General features: G+C 30.3%; 4 protein-coding genes across 4 annotated transcripts; all 4 read left to right on the top strand.

Annotated features, from left to right (window-relative positions):
• Window positions 1–1,324: 1,324 nt before the first annotated feature.
• On the top strand, window positions 1,325–2,130 carry LOC100256166 (uncharacterized). Its single transcript, XM_010661361.3, has 2 exons — window positions 1,325–1,579; window positions 1,664–2,130. Exons 1-2 carry the CDS (start codon window positions 1,390–1,392, stop codon window positions 1,912–1,914), a joined length of 441 nt encoding a protein of 146 aa, XP_010659663.1. The 5' UTR covers window positions 1,325–1,389; the 3' UTR covers window positions 1,915–2,130.
• A 5,173-nt stretch (window positions 2,131–7,303) lies between these two features.
• Window positions 7,304–8,074, top strand: LOC100261473 (uncharacterized). Its single transcript, XM_019224914.2, has one exon. The coding sequence runs from the start codon at window positions 7,317–7,319 to the stop codon at window positions 7,830–7,832; it is 516 nt and encodes a 171-aa protein (XP_019080459.1). The 5' UTR covers window positions 7,304–7,316; the 3' UTR covers window positions 7,833–8,074.
• Window positions 8,075–12,855: 4,781 nt separating this feature from the next.
• On the top strand, window positions 12,856–13,617 carry LOC109123816 (uncharacterized). The gene has a single exon (XM_019224743.2). The coding sequence runs from the start codon at window positions 12,892–12,894 to the stop codon at window positions 13,420–13,422; it is 531 nt and encodes a 176-aa protein (XP_019080288.1). The 5' UTR covers window positions 12,856–12,891; the 3' UTR covers window positions 13,423–13,617.
• Window positions 13,618–17,823: 4,206 nt separating this feature from the next.
• Window positions 17,824–18,662, top strand: LOC109123818 (uncharacterized). The gene has a single exon (XM_019224746.2). It carries the CDS (start codon window positions 17,937–17,939, stop codon window positions 18,459–18,461), a length of 525 nt encoding a protein of 174 aa, XP_019080291.1. The 5' UTR covers window positions 17,824–17,936; the 3' UTR covers window positions 18,462–18,662.
• The last annotated feature ends 900 nt before the right edge of the window (window positions 18,663–19,562 follow it).

The raw sequence follows: 19,562 nt of genomic DNA, 5'->3' as shown, positions 1-19,562 counted from the left end.
AAAAATCAAATTATCCACCTGTCCATATCACAGGTGTGAATCCCATTCTCACATTGCTAGATCCACCACATCTACACCAATCAATCTCGCTAGGTGAGATGTGGAGCTGCCTACAAGATGCTTTGCAAGAAAGAGTTCAAAATTCACCATCACTCCTTGCATACACTACAACATGATCGATCTTAAAGGTCCATATTTTTCCAAACCTAGAAAGCAAAAGGAATTTTTGAATTCTTCCATACACCTCTTTTGGGTTAATTAATATTAAAATATACTATATTCTCCTAGAAAAATGATATCATATTGAATAAGTTTTAGTATTACTATACTCTCCTAGAAAAATAATATCATATTGAACAAGTACTATATCAAAGTCCTAAGTTGTCAATATGTATAGTTAAATTCAAAACATTGAATAAAGATATAAAGAAATGAGATTGAGGTTAAAAAAACAAAACTATTAGGTTATGTCTGGTTTCCGAAAAATACTAAGGAAGGAAAAAAAAATACAAAAGAAAATTATTTTTTCATGTTTGGTTGTCCTATGAAAAATATCAACAAAAATCAAATATAATTAAAGCTAATTAAAAACTTATGTATTTTTAAATTATTTAATCTTTATATTGATGAGTTAAAATAAATAAAATGAGTTTGAAGTAACAAAAAAAATAATTTATCAACTTTTAATCTATTTTTTTTATTTTCTTTCGTTTTTTCTTTCCTTCTACTTTTCTTTTGTATTTTCTTTCCTTTACATTTTTCTTCAAATTTTCTAGGAACCAAACATAACCTTAAATATTTTGGCTATATTCGTTTTTCATTGGCCACTATTTTTCTTTTATGATGTTAAAAAGTTGTCAATACCATAAAATAACTTTAGAGTTGAGACCCAAGTCTAAGCAAGAGTTAGCCAGTCGTACACAAAGTTGTGCTTATGGATGCCGATCGAGAACAATTTTCCCACTATTTGAGAATTTGTTACCCCAAATAAACCAAACTCGAGTAAGGATAGGATAGAAACATTATTCAAAGCTCAATATGAGCCCAACCCAAACCAAACTAACCCTAGCGCGGTCAAACCATTTCTCTCATGCTCAGCCAAACTCAAAATGTCCCTGTAATAGGGCTTATGAGAACATTGAGAAGTAACCGTTCTTTTCTAAGCTCCACAAAAGTTTTTGGATGCATGTTGCAGTATTGCTTCTAGGATAAGCCTTATTTTAGCTTATTTATAAAGTTATTTAATAATGTTGAACCAAATTTTCAACGCCCCATGATTGCTCTTTGAAATTATTAATGTTCTGGCTTCCATTAACTAGCCTTTATCAACAAGCTAAGAGGACCAGCCCAACTTCAGGCTTCAACAATCTTCCCATAGACAGAGAAGAGATGGGTTCAGCCACAACCCAAAGATTGATTCCTTTCGCAGCAACCCTGATCTACCTAATCCTGATACATTCAACTCCAGCCAGCTCCTCCCTTGAGAACCGAACAGCATATGAGGTTCTTGAGGACTACAACTTCCCAGTCGGCCTTCTTCCCAAAGGGGTCAAAGGCTATGACCTCAACATCACTACAGGTAAATTCTCAGCCTATTTCAATGATACCTGCAGCTTCTCTCTTGAAAGCTCATACCAATTGAAGTACATGCCCACTATCGAAGGTTACATATCAAATGGCAAGCTATCTACCTTGGAGGGTATTTATGTCAGGGTGTTCTTCATGTGGATGCAGATAGTAGAGATCCTCCGGTACGGGGATGAACTTTTTTTCTCTGTGGGAGTTTTGTTCTCCGTATTTCCCATCGACTACTTTGAAGAAAGTCCTCAATGTGGGTGTGGCTTCCAATGTGGTGGTGGGCAAGTAAGGATGCCTAGAATAAACCCTTTCGTTTCTCCTTATGAAGGGAGTTGAAGACAAACATTTTGGAGTATTTAGAAACTTAGCCGCTGCTCTATACCTTGTACTGGAAATCTAAGCCATCCAGAGTTGGATGCTGGATGGCAACACAAGTTTCAATAGTGAAGACTATCTATAGGTTTAACATTGATGGAAGAAAAGTGGGGAGCGAGATGTAAACAAAATGATGTTTTTTATTCACATATATAAGTTATTTAAAAGTTTGGTTGATTTGCTTTTGTTTGATTGTTGATACTTGTAGTCCATGGTCAAGTTGATTAAGGTGGCATTTATTTTTTTTAGTTTGAGATAGGATGAGATAATAGTTTAACTTAAATCTGAATAGAACCTAATACTTAAATTTAATTGAAATATTTGAACATCATTAGACCTTATCTTGCTCTTCAAATATTAAAAGCATTAGAAAATAATTATGTCCACGACTCATGCCTATTGGGTTACGTCAACCAATATCGGTATTATTAATACTTGAATGTCATTAAACCTTATCTTGCCCTTCAAATATCAAAAGCATTAGAAAATAATTAGGTCCGCAACTCATGGCTTACTGAGTAAGGTTTTAGCTAACCTAAACTCAGTCCAAATCAATAAACATTCAACTTAAGTCTATCTTTGATCCAAGGTACTCAACTTAAGCCCTACTTAATTTCATTTTTCTAAGCTCATGTTGATCAGGTTGATTAGGTTATATGCATCAAAATCAAATTAAAGTTGGGTCAAGTAGGATTGTGCTCATCCATAATGTTTTTTAGAACTTTTCTATATGTTTATGTCAAAATTTAAATTGTAAATAAAATAATTTTATTGATAATAACAAGAAGTTAAAAATAAAATTTTCCTTTTTGAAAAATAAAATAGCATAGGATGTAATTACAATTTTGACATTTTTCTTTAAAAGAATAAAAAAATAGAATGAATGTTATTATATAAGAAAATAAAATTATAAATATTATGAAAATGGTAAATGGGATTCTTGTTTAGCTTGGGTTGCCCAAATATTGACTTGATCCTAACATGAATTAAATTTGGGTTGAAAAAACTTAATCAAAACTTAACCTTAATATTAAAAATAATTACACAAGATCCCCAAGGATTAGGTTATATTCAACTTGGGTTGGGCTAAAGAGGTTTATAATACAAGAATTGAATAATGCAAGTGAAATTTCACTCTCCTAATATTTGAAGTGGAGGACGTATATGAGATTCAAGAATTTTCCAGGGACATGAATCTAAATATTAGAAACCTTAAAAATATTTATTTGCCTAAACACAAGACCCTAAAATCTAGAGGAAATACAACCTTGATCTATAATACAAAGCATACTCTAAAGAGTAACTAACTCCCCCCTAAAAATGAGATTCAAGAAATGATAAGCTCCCCCTAAATCATATACCTAGATCATTAAGAATGGTTAAAAAAGAAGTCCTAAATAAAAGCACAAAATAAAATAAAATAAAATAAAATGACTCAAAGACTCCTAAAAAGACATAATTCTAGGGCTAAGGATAAAACACTAAGACTAGGCCTTAGACTATGGAACAAAATATGTAACTAGGGGGGAAGCGACTAAAGATTTCCTAGGTGATCAACTCCTAAGAGGATATAAAGTAGAGGACTTAAAAATTACTAGACTAATACCTTAAAGTGCAACTAGGTCTTCTTTCCTATCTAATTCAAATTAGCCTAATTTTAAAGATAGTGCTAAATGAACTCTCTCTCTTCTTAGACTTAGTATAATATTTACCACTTTTCTTAATATACCAATTTTGATTTTTAAGATAATTTAATTCACTTACTAACCTATTATCATGAAACTAATATTTTTCAAAGAGTCTACTAAAGTACTTGTTGGTCACTTGCCCAAGTTTATTACAAGTGGTGCACTTAGGGGCTTGCTTTGAGGATGATTCCTTAAAAGAAGAGTTTTTTCTTGGTTTAACAAAGGTATTCTTTCTACTTTTAAGAGTTTTAAACATGCTTAAGTAAGGTAAACCTCTCTTAACCCCATATACTTTCCCTTTCCCAATAATTTTATTCAAAATTTTAGAATTAAAGTGAAATACTTCATTTTGTCTCACAAAATTCTTTTTAAGTTGATGGAGCTCTAAAGTAAGGCTATTATTTATAATCACCACATATGGTGTTCATATTCAAGAAACTTAATTTTTTTCAATTAGATTTTCTTTTTCAACTATAAGTTCCTTGATCTTACAATTTGTGTCATTTTTTTATAATAATTTTTTTTTATTATTTAAATCACAATTCTCAAATTCTAAAGATTCGATGCAAGAATTCTTTTTCTTTAAAATTTTCTTAATTCTTATATCTTCACATTTTATCTCATAACTTTCATGGTACAAAGCATTGATATATGTTTTTTAAAGGTCTTCAAATTTTCTTTCTTCCTTGTCACTAGAATTTCATCTTTTATGAGACTAGACTCCTTGTCAAAGCTGCAAAGGCAAATTTTCAGTCTCAATATTTTGTCACCTTTTTTATTTAAGGGACAAAGTTTCTAACCTTTGTTGAAACCAAAAGTTATTCTCAATAAAGATCTTAAAAGTTTGAGAGTTGGAAGATCCAACTTTGATTAATGGCAATGCTCTCTTAGAGAAAGCCAACCCTTATTTTAAATAAAATATCTCTATTTATATTTATAAATCCTTTCTAGAATTATGGAGAGTTTTCTAATTCAAAGATAAATAATTTTAAAAATTACCAAAAAAAAAACATTTCAAAATTTCTTTTTTAGAATCAAACACCAATTTAAAGATAAAACCAATTTTAAAACTAATTACCAAAAATAAATTTTGGAATGAAAAAAAATAGAAATCAAATTAGAAAATAAGTATTCTTTTCCTAATTTCTTGTGCTAGTCATTCCAATCCTTTTGCCTACCATAGATACATACAACACGAATCCAAATGCGATGAAGTTTGAGTTGTCTTGAGACGAATAAGACCCAAGGAAGTAAGTTGCATCTCATTAGAAAAAAGAACAAAATTGTCAACTAAATAAAATACACTAACATGGTGATTAATATGCATCTTAACCTAGATTAACACTAAACCATTATTGATAATATTATCTGACGCTCTTTAATTTTTTTTTATTAATTTGTAGATATTTTCAGAGTTGGAGATTCTTAAAGTCACAATTCAAACTCATGAAGATGAAAAAAGAATGAGGCTCCAAAAAGGGAAACATGTTAGCACTTTCTATAACTTATGGTCATACACAATTATATTTAAATTTATTATAGATTTATTCCTTTCCAAATGTAAATGAAAAGATTGTTAGGTGAACCGATTTATCAAGGCATCCAAGAGTCTTGTATTAGAAGACTAATTTTGTAATGTAGAAAATTTAAAAATTCCTTTGTCGTTTCCATGATTTGAAGAGACATCATTTTTCTTTCTTCCTCCATTTATGAAATGTAAATAATTATAATCATATAATTGTACATAATGATATGGAGAGGTAGAAAGAAAACAAAGACATAATTGATAGGAATCTTTGATAAATAAATAAATAAATAAATATATATATATATATATATATATATATATATATATATATATATATATATGAATATTTGATAAGATGTAATGATCTAGAGAGGTAGAAAGGAAATAAAGACGGTAACCTACATAAATTTATGATAAGGTGCAATGAATGATCAAAGCATAACTTCTATGAATCTTTGATAAGGTGAAATTAATTTCAAAGTAACCTACGTGGATTTAAAAAGACTAGATGAGAAGACGTGTGTATATATATATATATATAATTTTAATTGAGGTCCAAAGGCAAAAAAAAATGTTCTAAGGTTGTACTACTTTGAAAATAACCATGCACAACTTACTTTCCTATCAATTAAATAAGTAGCAACTTAAAGATTTTGACTTAATGATTAATAAAGTAATTCAAGTTCATAATTTGTATCATAGATCAAGGTAAAAAGTAATACTACTTGATTAATTTTCGATTCTATTAATTTTCATTAGATTTTTATGCATCCAAAATTGCTATAATGTTTCTTATTATTTCGTATTATATATTGTTAACAAACACACAGATCCACTATACGTGTGAGCTGTGCTACCCAAAAATCAAGCTATCCACCCGTCCATCTCACATGTGCTAGATCCACAACATCAACACTAATTAATCTCGCAGGGTAAGATTTGGAGCTATTTGCAAGATGCTTTGCAAGAAAGGGCTCAAAATTGCACCATCACTCCATGTATATGCTAGCTTCTCCAAACGCCTAAAGAGTTCTCAACAAATTATTAGTTTTATTCTATTACACCAAGGGTTTTTTACAATGATAAATTTATGACAATGGTAATGAAAAAATCTTACAGAGACCAAAACAAGCATTAAGATACGATTTGGTTGTAAATTATTATTATAAAGGACTCTCAAATATTACAATGGTCTCATTCTTAAAGATCCTCATTTTTCCAAACATAGAAAGCAAAGGGATTTTTAGAATTCTTCCATGAGACAAATACTTCTATGTATGCCTCTTCAAGTTAACTAATATTAAAATATACTATATTCTCCCGGAGAAATGATATAATACCGAATAGGTACCATACCAAAGTCCAAATTTAAGTTGTCAATATATATCATCAAATTTTAAACATTGAATGGAAATACAAAGAAATGAGATTGAGGTAAAAAAAAAAATGAAATGCAAATATAAGTAAATAAAACTTGAGTACAAACCAAACCTAAGGCAATGTATAAGTAACTTGGACCATTTTTTTTTTTTCATGAAGTCATTTTTAGTGGCCACCATTTTTCTCTATGATATCAAATTAATGTTACTTTTCACAACTTTAGAGATGAGCTACCTGAGTCTAAGAAAGACTTACCTAGTCTCACACAAAATTGTGCTTATAAGAAAGACTTAGCTGGCCTTACACAAAGTTTTGCTTATGGATGCGGATAGAGCGCAATTTCCCACAATTTGAGAATTTGTTACCCCAAATAATACCAACAAACAAGGGTGGGATAGAACCATTAGTCAAAGCTCAATATATATGAGCCCAACCAAAACTAAACAAACCCTAGCGCAGTCAAAACTTTTCTCTCATGCTCAGCCCAACTCAAAATGTCCCTATAATAAGCATATATATAAGAACATTGAGAAGAAACCGTTCTTTTCTAATCTCCATAAAAGTTTTTGGATGCGTTTTCGCTATTAACGCTTCTTGGGTAAGCACTTTTTGGGCTTATTTATAAAGATATTTTGAACCAAACTTTCAACACCTTATGATTGCTTTTTGAAATTATTGTTTTGGCTTGCGCTTCAGCCCTAATCAAGAAGTTATAAGAGAACCAGACAAACTTCAGGCTTCAACAACCTTCCAATAGATAGAGAGAGATGGCTTCGGCCACAACCCTAAAATTGATTCCTCTAGCAGCAATCGCAATCCTGATCAGCCTGATCCTGATACAGTCAAGTACTCCAGCCATTTCCTCCATTGACATCCGAACAGCATATGAGGTTCTTGAGGACTACAACTTCCCAGTTGGCCTTCTTCCCAAAGGGATCACAGACTATGACCTCAACATCACCACAGGTAAATTCTCAGTCTATTTCAATGATACCTGCAGCTACTCTCTCAAAAGCTCCTACCATTTGAAATACTTGCCCACTATCAAAGGCTACATATCAAATGGCAAGCTATCCAGCTTGGAGGGTGTTTACACAAAGCTGTTCTTGGTGTGGAAGGAGATAGTAGAGATCGTCCGGGACGGAGATAATCTTGTTTTCTCTGTGGGAGTTTTGTCCTCCGTATTTCCCATTGACTACTTTGAGGAGAGCCCTCAATGTGGGTGTGGCTTCCAATGTGGTGGTGAGCAAGTAAGGAAGCTTAGATCAAACCTTTTTTTATGAAGGGAGTTGAAGACAAAGATTTTGGAGTATTTAGAAGCTTAGCGCTGCTCTATGCCATGTACTCGAAATCTAAGCCATCCCACTCATATAGGAGTTCGGATGCTGGATGGCAACACAAGTTAGGTTAAGTTGGATTGAGCTCATCCACAATGTTTTCATAGAACTTTTTCTATATATTTATGTCAAAATTTTAATAGTAAATAAAATAATATATTCAAGATATAACAAGAAGTTAAAAATAAGTTTATCTATCCTTTTAGAAAAAAGAAATAGTATATGATGTAATTACAATTTTGACATTTTTCTTTAAAATTAAAAGAAAAAAATAGAATGAGCGATATCATACAAGAAAATAAAATTATAAATATTATGAAAATAATGAATTGGATTCACGTTTAGCTTGGGTTGCCCAAATATTAGCATGATCCCAACATGAATTAAGTTGGGTTGAAAAAACTCGTTCCAAACTCAACCTTAATATTACAAATAATTACACAAGCTACCCCAAGATTTGGTTAGATTCAGGTTGAGTTGGGCCAGGTCAAGAAAGGTTCATAATACAAGAATTGAATAATGCAAATGCAATTTCACTCTCTTATTATTTGAAGAACATAATTTACAATTCTATATATGCAATCTTAGAAGAAGGAAATAAGGGGAATATAAAAACCAATCCAAGTGTTATGCAATTGATTGTATTAAATATCAAATGTAACAACGGATTTTAAGCTTCATTTACCCTTGAATATGGAATATAGGCATGCATTTTTCAAAGTTCGACCCCAATTATTGCAATTCTCTTGTTATGAAATGATTAATTAGACATTGTCATGCTTGGATTATTGATATTTAGGCTATGCTGAAGTTGCTTACATTAAGCTTTAATACATTTGATTCACTTTGAGCTTTTGAATTATCATTTACTGCTTGGTCAAGGTTACCTTTTGAGGCCATATCAAGTTTGTGAGTGGCAAATGGTGAACTCACAACTTGAACGTAAATTTTTCAAAGGATTCCCTTGATAATTGATGGATAAAAACATCTAGTATTTATAGTTAAGTAGGAGATTTGATGATGAGCACTATTATCTATTCCCTAATAAAATGACAATCCAATTTTATATGTTAGATTAATGTGCATGATAGATTTGATTTTTAATCATGTGTAAGACACTTTGAATGTTAATTAGAAGTTGTCATTGAAAAAGGAATTCCACTATCTCAAATGAGATAAATTAGAGATGTTACTTCTATTGAAATAGATTTGAAGACCAAAAGATGAATCTGATCCAAGAAAAACATAATGACATGTAGAACTTTTACTACTAAGACAACATACTATCTAATTAGCATCACAAAAGGTAGTGAGAATGAAATTACTTTTAAGATATAAATTGATCTTAAATGTGTTCCCATCGATGAATTATTGTTGTTTATATATAGTTGATCTTTGGGATCGATGTACAAACATGTATTCCCATTGATGATGGAAAAATTAAGAAAGGGAATGTCATGTATTACCTTATTCCTTCCATATGCACAATCAAGAAAAAGGTAGGGTGCAAAATGTAATATTTATATATCATATGTTTATTTTTCATCAATTCGTTATCATTGTCCACATTTATGATATCGATTTCAAATGCGGGATTTTCAGCAACAGTAATTCTTATTACTCGTATCAATATACATGGAGATTTACGTATGGACATACTAGGGTTTGTGTGTGCAGGCCCAAGAGTATACTCAAGTATATATGGTTTGAGTGAAAAATCATACTCGTATAACCTTGAAAATATTGGCTTATCTTGAGGCTTTTCTTTCTGTATATCTTATATTAAAAGTGCGATTGATGCTTAACTTGTAGTCACCAACTAAATACATTTTTCCTTTTTCTGATTGCAAAATACTTGACTCGTAAGGTTAAGTGCTTGAAGATGCTTTGGGCCTGTGGCTCATTCCTATGTATTGTTTCTCTTCAATGCATCTTCTAGCTAGAAAGCAATTTGATGCTTTTTGTCGTTTCTTGATATGTATAATCCATAGTATAAATTCACAAGATGTGGTACATTTTCTTCCTTGCATGCTATGTTGAATTCAAATTGGATTTTAAATTTCAAATATAATATCAATTGAATGCCTTCATTAAGTCATAGTTCATATAGCTGTCATTGAATATTTGGCTCTCAAACTTTAAAAAAATTAATGTGTATTTGGAATAGTCCATAGATTAATATTTTTATTACTTGTTTTAAGTTTCTCCTTTTATATTAATTCTTTAATGAGCACAAAAATTTCATGCATAAATAAATAAAATTGATTTCACATGATACACAAGATATAATATCGAAAAACCATCTAGCAAACTACTAAATGTAAAAAAAAACAAAAAAACAAAGAAAAACAAAAACAAAAAACACCAAGGGTGATATCTTGATTGTTAAATAATCCACTAATTATTAGAAAATGGTCCATAATTTGCATGATCAGATACACCTACTCTCTAAAGTCTTATATTGTCAACACCTACATTTTTATTTTTATTTTTGTATCTTCAATAAAACATTCCCCTTTACTCCTTAGATAATTCCTCGAAACCCTTACTGAAGTTTTGCAATAGGATCTTTGACATTTGTTGAAATTGAAAGTTATTCTTAGGAAAGATCTTAAAAGTTTGAAAGTTGGAAGATCAAACTTCGATGAGTGATAATGTTTTCTTATCGTTGATAAAAGTCAACCCTTATTAAATAAAATATCTCTATTTGTATTTATATCCTTTTTACAATTATAGAGAATTTCAAAATTCTAAAACAACCAAAAATCCTTTTTAGAATGAAATATCAATTTAGAGATAAACACAATTTTAAAATTTATCACAAAACATTGTAAAAATTCTTGTTAGAATCAAATACCAATTTAGAAATAAACATAATTTTAAAACTTACCAAAAAACATTTTTAGAATTAAAAACATAGTAGAAACCAAACTAAAAAAATATAAAGTATTCCATTCCTATTTTTTTTTTTTTTTTTAGATATGCACTTATCTTTAATTTATGCCTTCGAAAGACCCGAATCCAAATATGATAAGGTTTGAAGTTGTCTTAAAACAAATAAGACCCAAGGAAGTAAGTTGCATCTAATTAATAAAAAATGAACAAAATTGCCAACTAAATAAAATATACTAATTAACAATTTTCACCTTTGGTAATTTTATGACAAAATATAATAAGGTCCTCCATAACTCTCATAAAACCTCACTAAATTAACTCAATCCTAATCTTAGTTTAAATCACTTCTTATGCAATGATGTCAAATTCCTATAATTTGGATATACTTAAATAGTAAACTTGAAAAAAACATAGTATGGCACCAATTAAATAAGTAATGTAATCAATAAACTGAATGAACCTTTTACTCCCCTTTTGGTTACAAAAATGACAAATATAAGACATTTAAGAATGATAAAATAATCAAAGTGGAATAAAATACCAAATATCCAAATTCACTCCAACATAGGAAAAAACAAAGTTTCAAAAGATAATCCAAATAAAAATAGATTTTCTCTCTTTATATATTACGAAAATTGTAAACATATGAAGCTCTAAATCTTATTGACTCAACTTCGTAAAATATATTCTAGCATTACAAGGAAATTCTAATTGAACAAAAATCGAAGGAATTTCAAATAAATTTCTAAATTCTTAAAGGTTAAGATTAAACATTTTTACCACTTCCTAGAATACTTCAACACTCTTAGAATTATAATTTTAAGAAACGTAGTCATAAATTAAGTAATCTAGATATAATAGAGCATAGAAAATTATTCAACAATCTTTGAAAAGAACCAAAATAATGTAATTTATGGAATTCAAAAAAAAATAAAGATTAAAAATTTTGTTCTTTCTTCACTTTTACATCTTAAATTAGTTAGTTGAAACATAAGTGAAGAAAGTAAATCTTCAATTCCAAAGACTAAAATAATTAACAACATAAAATTCCCTTTTCATCTCACATTGTTATTTCAACTAACTAATTTAAGATGTAAAAGTAGAACATATTCAATTTGAATTTCATCTAGTCAAATTCTTGTTTAACGGAACTTAATTTCTTTCACATAGATGTTCATACATATCATGTGACTTCATAATTCCCCAAAAAAATTGATTTTTTTTTATTTGGTTTGGAAATTTTAGAATAAAATAAAATAGGATTTTCATCATCTATATAATTCCACATCCTACTTTGGGGATTTTTCCACTTTTGCAAGTGATGACTTTCATTATTGGATTAGAGATATTGAATTTTGAATTTATCCAAGCTAACCTTCTTCACATCATGAATTTTCAAATACTTTTATTCTATACACATAGGGATGATTCAAATATATTGAACACTTTTGGGTTCCATAGATTACTAAAAAGAAACAAATTAATTTGATTTCCTTCGAAAAAAAAAGGAAGAAACAAATCCACATAACTCTAAATTTTTCATAAACACTAAATCCACATCTTGAAGTATTAAAAAAAAAAACAGTATTTATCAAAATCATTCTATAGATTAATTAAAATTATCCTAATCATAACAAGAAGAATAATAAATTCATGTCCATCTTCCTTAAATTTTATAAAACTTTGGAAAATTGTAAGAAAATGATAATTAAAAGAATATATTAATTTTCCAAGAACGTAAATATCTAAATATTAAAAACCTAAAAATATTTCTTCCCCTAAGCATAAGGCCCTAAAATCTATAGGAAAATACAACCTTGATACAGAAGACAAAATGTCCATATAATAGGCTTCTGAGAACATAGAAGAAACTGTTCTTTTCTAAGCTCCATCAAAGTTTTTGGATGCATGTTGCACTATTGCTTCTTAGATAAGCCTTTTTTTAGCTTATTTATGAAGTTATTTAATATTGTTGAACCAACATTCAGCATCCCATGATTGCTCTTTGAAATTATTGTTTTGGCTTCCACTCCAGCCTTTATCAAGAAGCTATAAGAGAACCAGCTGCCCAACTTCAGGCTTCAACAACCTTCCAATAGACAGAGAAGAGATGCGTTCAGCAGCTTCAGCCACAACCCACAGACTGCCTCTAGCAGCAATCCTGATCAGCCTAATCCTGATACACTCAACTCCTGCCATTTCCTCCATTGACAGCCGAACAGCATATGAGGTTCTTGAGGACTACAACTTCCCAGTTGGCCTTCTTCCCCAAGGGATCACAGGCTATGACCTCAATATCACCACAGGTCAATTCTCAGTCTATTTCAATGATACGTGCAGCTTCTCTCTTGAAAGCTCCTACCATTTGAAGTACAAGCCCACTATCAAAGGATACATATCAAATGGCAATCTATCTAGCATGGAGGGCGTTTATGCGAGGTTGTTCTTTGTGTGGAAGAAGATAGTAGAGATCGTCCGGAGTGGAGATGATCTTGTTTTTTCTGTGGGAGTTTTGTCCTCCGTATTTCCCATAGACTATTTTGAGAAGAGCCCTCAATGTGGGTGTGGCTTCCAATGTGGTGGTGGGCAAGTAAGGAAGCTTAGAACAAACCCTTTCGTTTTCCCTTATGAATGGAGTTGAAGACAAAGATTTTGGAGTGTTTAGAAGCTTAGCGCTGCTCTATGCCATGTACTGGATGGCAGCACAAGTTTCTCATCCATCAAAACAGTATAGACTATGTATGGGTTTAACATTGATGGAAGAAAAGTGGGGAGCAAGATGTAAACAGGATGATTTCTTTCATTCACATATATAAGTTATTTATAAGTTTGGTGATTTGCTTTTGTTTGTCACAAACGTGTAGTCGAGGGTCAAGTTGATTAAGGTGGAATTTACTTGTTTTTTTAGTTTGAGATAGGATGGGATGATAAAACATATTAAAAGCATATAATAATAATAATAATAATAATTAATACTTGAATGTCATTAAACCTTATTTAGCAATCAAATATTAAAAGCACTAGAAGATAATTAGGTCCGTAACTCATGCCTACTAGGTCAAGTGTTGGTTGACCTTGACTTAAACTCAATCCAAATTAATAAACAATCAACTTAAGTCCATCTTTGATCCAAGGTATTCAACTTAATTAAATCCTACTTAATCTTATTTTTCTGAGCTCATGTTGGTCAGGTTAATTAGGTTATATGCATCAAAATCAAATTAAAGTTGGGTTAAGTTGGATCATCTATATATAGTGTTTTTTAGTACTTTTTTTCATATATTTATGTCAACATTTAAATAGTAAATAAAATTGTATTTTAAGCTAATAACAAGAAGTTAAAAATAAGTTTATCTTTCTTTTTAGAAAAATAAAATAGTATAGAATGAATGCTATTATACAAGATATTAAAACTACAAATATTAAGATAGTAAATTGGATTCATGCTAAGCATGGGTTGCCCAAATATTGGCGCTCCCAACATGAATTAAGTTTGGATGCTTTGAGAAAACTCAATCCAAAGTCAACCTTAATATTAAAAATAATTACACAAATAATTACACAAGCTAACCAAGGATCAGGTAAAACTCAAGTTGGGTTGGGCCTAAAGAGGTTCATAATACAAGAATTGAATAATGCAAGTGAGATTTCACTCTCTTATGATTAGTTAAAGAACATTCTATATATACAATCTTAGAAGAAGAAAATAAGGGGAATATTAAAACCAATGTAAGAGTTATGCCGTTGATTATATTAATTATCAAATGTAATAATAGATTTTAAACTTCATTTAGTCTTGAATAGGGAATATGGCCATTGATTTTCTCCTATTATGAAATGATTATCCATTCTTAAGCTTGGATTATTGATATCTACGCTAAAGTTGCTTACATTAAGCTTTAATAGATTTGATTCACTTTGAGATTTTTGAATTATTATTTAGTGCTTAATTAAGGCTACTGTATTAGGTCATCTCAAGTTGGTGAGTGGCAAAAGGTCAACTTCCAACTTGAACATAAATATCTCAAAGGACTCCCTTGATAATTGATTGGTAAAAACTCTACCATTTATATTTAAGTAGGAGAATTGATGATGAGTGCTCTTATTGTTATCTTTTCCCTAATAAAATGATGATCGAATTTTATATATTGGGAATGTACATGATAGATTTGTTTTTCAATCATGTGTAAGGCACTTTGATTGTTACTTAGAAGTTGCAATTGAAAAAGAAATTGCAATTTCTCGAAGGAGATAATTAAATAAGACATGTTGCTTCTACTTATAGTTGAGTAGGAGATTTCATGATGAGTGCTCTTGTGACTATCTTTTCCCTCATAAAATGATAATCCAATTTTATTTGTTAGAAATGTGCATGATAAGATTGATTTTCAATCATGTGTAAGGCATTTTGATTGTTAATTAGAAGTTCTTATTGAAAAATGAATTACAATTTCTTGAAGAAGATAAATTAGAAATGTTACCTCTATTGTAATAGACATAAGGGTTCTATATACTTAGACACTTTCTCTAAAAATAGTTGGTTATTTCTTTGAAGACCAAAAGATGAATTGGATCCAAGAAAAACACAAAGATGTGTAGTACTTCTACTAGTAAGATGACATACATACTACCCAATTTGCATCCCAAAAGGTAGTAAGAGTGGGATTACTTTAAGATGTAAATTGATCTTAAATGTGTTCCCATTGATAAATTATAATGATGAATTATTTTTGTTTACAGTTGATCTTTGGCATGTACAAATGTGTATTCCTATTGATGATGGAAAAAGTAAGAAAAGGAGAGTCATATATTACATCCTTCCATATGCACCATAAAAAATAAAGGTAAGGTGCAGAATGCATTTATATATATATCATCGATTCATTATCACTGTCATTTATGATATAGATTTCGAATGTGGGATTTACCTATCAACGTACTAGGGTTTGTATGTGCAGGCCCAAGAGCACACTCATTTCTATATGGTTTTTGAGTGAGAAACCATTCTCATATAACCTTGAGACTATTTGCTTATCGTGCTATATATGTATATCTTGAGGCCTTTCCTTCTGCATATCTTATACTAAAAGTGTGCTTGATGCTTAACCTGCAGTCACCAACTCTTTAAGGGTTATACATTTTCCCTTTTTTTATTAGAAAATGCTTAACTAATTATTAAGCTTAAACTCTTGAAGATGCTTTGGGACTGTAGCTCATTTCCCATGTATTATTTCTCTTCAATGCATCTCCTAGAAAGCAATTTGATGTTTCACAGTTGTGATTGAGACAATGCGTTGGACATAAAATATTAATCTTATATAGGTACCAAAATATGATTGGACTTATCCTTGGAACGGCTCAGCCGGTGCTCTCTAGGCCATTTATGGCAACACATGGAACTCATTCATGAAAACAGTACTCAAGAATTAAAGTTGATGAAAAAAAAAAACATGTAAATAGGAAGACAAGGGAGAAGCAGATGTATACAAAGAGAACTTGTTTTTTTTCATTTATTTTTCATTTATGCCTAATTTATTTATATATATTTGATTCTTGATATGTATGATCCATGGTATAAACTCAAAAGTTGTGGTACATTTTCTTCCTTGTCATGCTATGTTGAATTCGAATTGGATTTTAAATTTCAAATATAGTATCAATTGAATGTTTTAATTATGTCATTGCTAGTAAATACCAGTGGCATAGCCCATATAGCTATCATTCAATATTTGGCTTTCAAACTTTAAAAAAAACTAATAATAATAATAATAATATATGCATATTTCAAAAGCTTGTGGACCGGGGTGTTGATGAACACTTAATATTTCACTATATTCATGTGTTTTGATATATTTAAAGACATCATTGAATAATTATTACATAATTTAAATGGAATTGTTTCTAAGTCTAAATCTATGAGTATTTGAAATTATGATATAATAATAATGATAATGACATATGTATTCCAACTTAATATGCACTATGTTCATATGTTTGGATTTTTTAAAACACGCAATTGAGTGATTAGTATGTATCTTAACCTAGATTATCACTAAACCACTATTGATAATATGTAGTATTTGAAGTTCTTTAATGTTCTTTAATATTTTTTTAATTATTTCATAGATATTTTCAGAGTTGGAGATTCCCAAAGTCAAAGTTCGTACTCATGAAGATGAAAAAAGAATTTGAGGTTCTAAAGAGGGAAACATGTTAGCATTTTCGATAACTTAAAAGACACAATTATATTTAGATTTATTCCTTTGAAAATATAAATGAAAAGATTGGTAGAGGAACGAATTCATTAACACATCTAAAAGTCTTGTATTAGAAGACTAATTTTGTAATGTTGAGAATTTAAAAATTCGTTTGTCGTTTTTCAGATTTGAAGAGACATCCTTTCTTTTTATTTCACCATTTATGAAATAAAAACCATTATAATCATATAATTATTATGGAGAGGTAGAAAGTTTTCATGATTTGAAGAGACATCTTTTCTTTTTCTTCCATCATTTATGAAATAAAAATAATTATAACCATATAATTATGCATAACAGTATGAAAAAATAGAAAGAAAATAATGACGGTAACCTACATGAATCTTTGATAAGGTGTAATAAATGAAAGCATAACCCATGTGAATCTTTGATGACGTGGGATAAATAACTAGGTAACCCACATGAATCTAAAAGGGTTTGATGAGAAGGCATTACTAATATTTATAATTTTGGTTAATGTCTTGAGGCCAAAAAAATTTTAAGGTTGTTTTACTTTGAAAACTACTACCCACCACATATATTTTTGTATTAATTAAATAAGTAATGACTTAAAGATCTTGAATTGATTAACAAAGTAACTCAAGTTTGTATTCCGCATTATAGATCAAGGGAAAAAGTATTATTGCTTAATTAAATTTTTAATCTATCAATTTCCATTAGATTTGTATGCGTCTGAAATTGAAATCTATAATGTTTCTTATTATTTCGTGTTATGCATTGTTAACAAACACACTAATCCACTATAAATGTGAGCTATGCTTCCCAAAAATCAAGTTATTCACCCCTCCATCTCACACGTGTCAATCCCATTCTCACATGTTCTATAAGAGAACTGGCTCAACTTCAGGCTCCAACAACCTTCCAATAGACACAAGAGATGGGTTCAGCCAAAAACCAAAGATATATTCCTCTACCAGCAATCCTGATCATCCTAATCCTGATACAATCAGCTCCAGCCATCTCCTCCCTTAACAACCGAACAGCATATGAGGTTCTTGAGGACTACAACTTCCCAGTTGGCCTTCTTCCCAAAGGGGTCAAACACTATGACCTCAACATCATCACAGGTGAATTCTCAGTCCATTTCAATCATACCTGCAGCTTCTCTCTTAAAAGCTCCTATCATTTGAAGTATAAGCCCACTATCAAAGGTTACATATCAAATGGCAAGCTATTTAGATTGAAGGGCGTTTATGAGAGGATGTTCTTGGTGTGGGTGGAGATAGAAGGGATCATCCGAAGCGGAGATGATCTTGTTTTTTCTGTGGGAGTTTTGTCTTCCGTATTTCCCATCGACTACTTTGAGGAGAGCCCTCAATGTGGGTGTGGCTTCCGATGTGGTGGTGGGCAAGTAAGGAAGCTTAGAACAAACCCTTTCGTTTCTCCATATGAAGGGAGTTGAAGACAGATTTTGGAGTATTTAGAAGCTTAGCGCTGCTCTATGCCATGTACGGGATGGCAGCACAAGTTTCTCATCCATCAAAACAGTATAGACTATGTATGGGTTTAACATTGATGGAAGAAAAGTGAGGAACAAGATGTACACAAAATGATTTCTTTCATTCACATATATAAGTTATTTATAAGTTTGGTGATTTGCTTTTGTTTGACTGTTGATACTTGTAGTCGAGGGTCAAGTTGATTAAGGTGGAATTTACTTGTTTTTTAGTTTGAGATAGGATGAGATGATAATTTAACTTAAATCCACAACTCATGCTTGCTAGGTCGAGTTTTGGTTGCCCTTAACCTAAACTCAATCCAAATTAATAAACATTCAACTTGAGTCCATCTTTGATCCAAGGTATTCAACTTAAGTCGTACTTAATCTTATTTTTCTAAATTCATATTGGTCAAGTTAATTATGTTATATGCATCAAAATTCAATTAAAATAGGGTTAAGTTGGATCATCCGTAGTGTTTTTTAGAACTTTTTCTATACATTTATGTAAACATTTAACATTTCAAGATAATAACAAGAAGTTAAAAATAAGTTTATTTTTCTTTTTAGAAAAATGAAATAGTATACGATGTAATAACAATTTTGACATTTTTCTTAAAAAATTTAAAAAAAATAGAATGAATGTTATTATATAAGATAATAAAATTATAAATATTATAAAAATAGTAAATTGGATTCACACTAAGCTTGGGTTGCCTAAAGATTGGTCTGGTCCCAACATGAATTAAGTTTGGGTGCTTTGAGAAAACTCAATCCAAACTCAGCCTTGATATTAAAAATAATTATACAAGTTACCCAAAGGATTAGGTTAAACTCAAGTTGGGTTGGGCGAAAGAGATTCATAATACAAGAATTAAATAATGCAAATGAGATTTCACTCTCTTATAATTATTTGAAATATATAGTTTACAATTCTATATATGCAATATTAGAACTTAAAAGAAGGAAATAAGGGGTATATTAAAACCAATGTAAGAGTTATGCGGTTGATTATGTTAATTATCAAATGTAACAATGGATTTTAAACTTCATTTTGCCTTGAAT

Source organism: Vitis vinifera, chromosome 14 (genome assembly GCF_030704535.1).
Source record: "Vitis vinifera cultivar Pinot Noir 40024 chromosome 14, ASM3070453v1".
Classification (NCBI taxonomy): Eukaryota; Viridiplantae; Streptophyta; class Magnoliopsida; order Vitales; family Vitaceae; genus Vitis; species Vitis vinifera.
Note: the sequence above shows the minus strand (reverse complement) of the source record. Positions and strands in the feature narration are given on the sequence as shown.

Excerpts from the sequence above, each read along its gene's own strand:
- LOC100256166 (XM_010661361.3), top strand. The coding sequence starts at position 1,390 with ATGGGTTCAGCCACAACCCAAAGATTGATTCCTTTCGCAGCAACCCTG. Across the intron at positions 1,580-1,663 it reads TGACCTCAACATCACTACAG|GTTACATATCAAATGGCAAG; the intron begins GTAAATTCTCAG and ends CCACTATCGAAG.
- LOC100261473 (XM_019224914.2), top strand. The coding sequence starts at position 7,317 with ATGGCTTCGGCCACAACCCTAAAATTGATTCCTCTAGCAGCAATCGCA.
- LOC109123816 (XM_019224743.2), top strand. The coding sequence starts at position 12,892 with ATGCGTTCAGCAGCTTCAGCCACAACCCACAGACTGCCTCTAGCAGCA.
- LOC109123818 (XM_019224746.2), top strand. The coding sequence starts at position 17,937 with ATGGGTTCAGCCAAAAACCAAAGATATATTCCTCTACCAGCAATCCTG.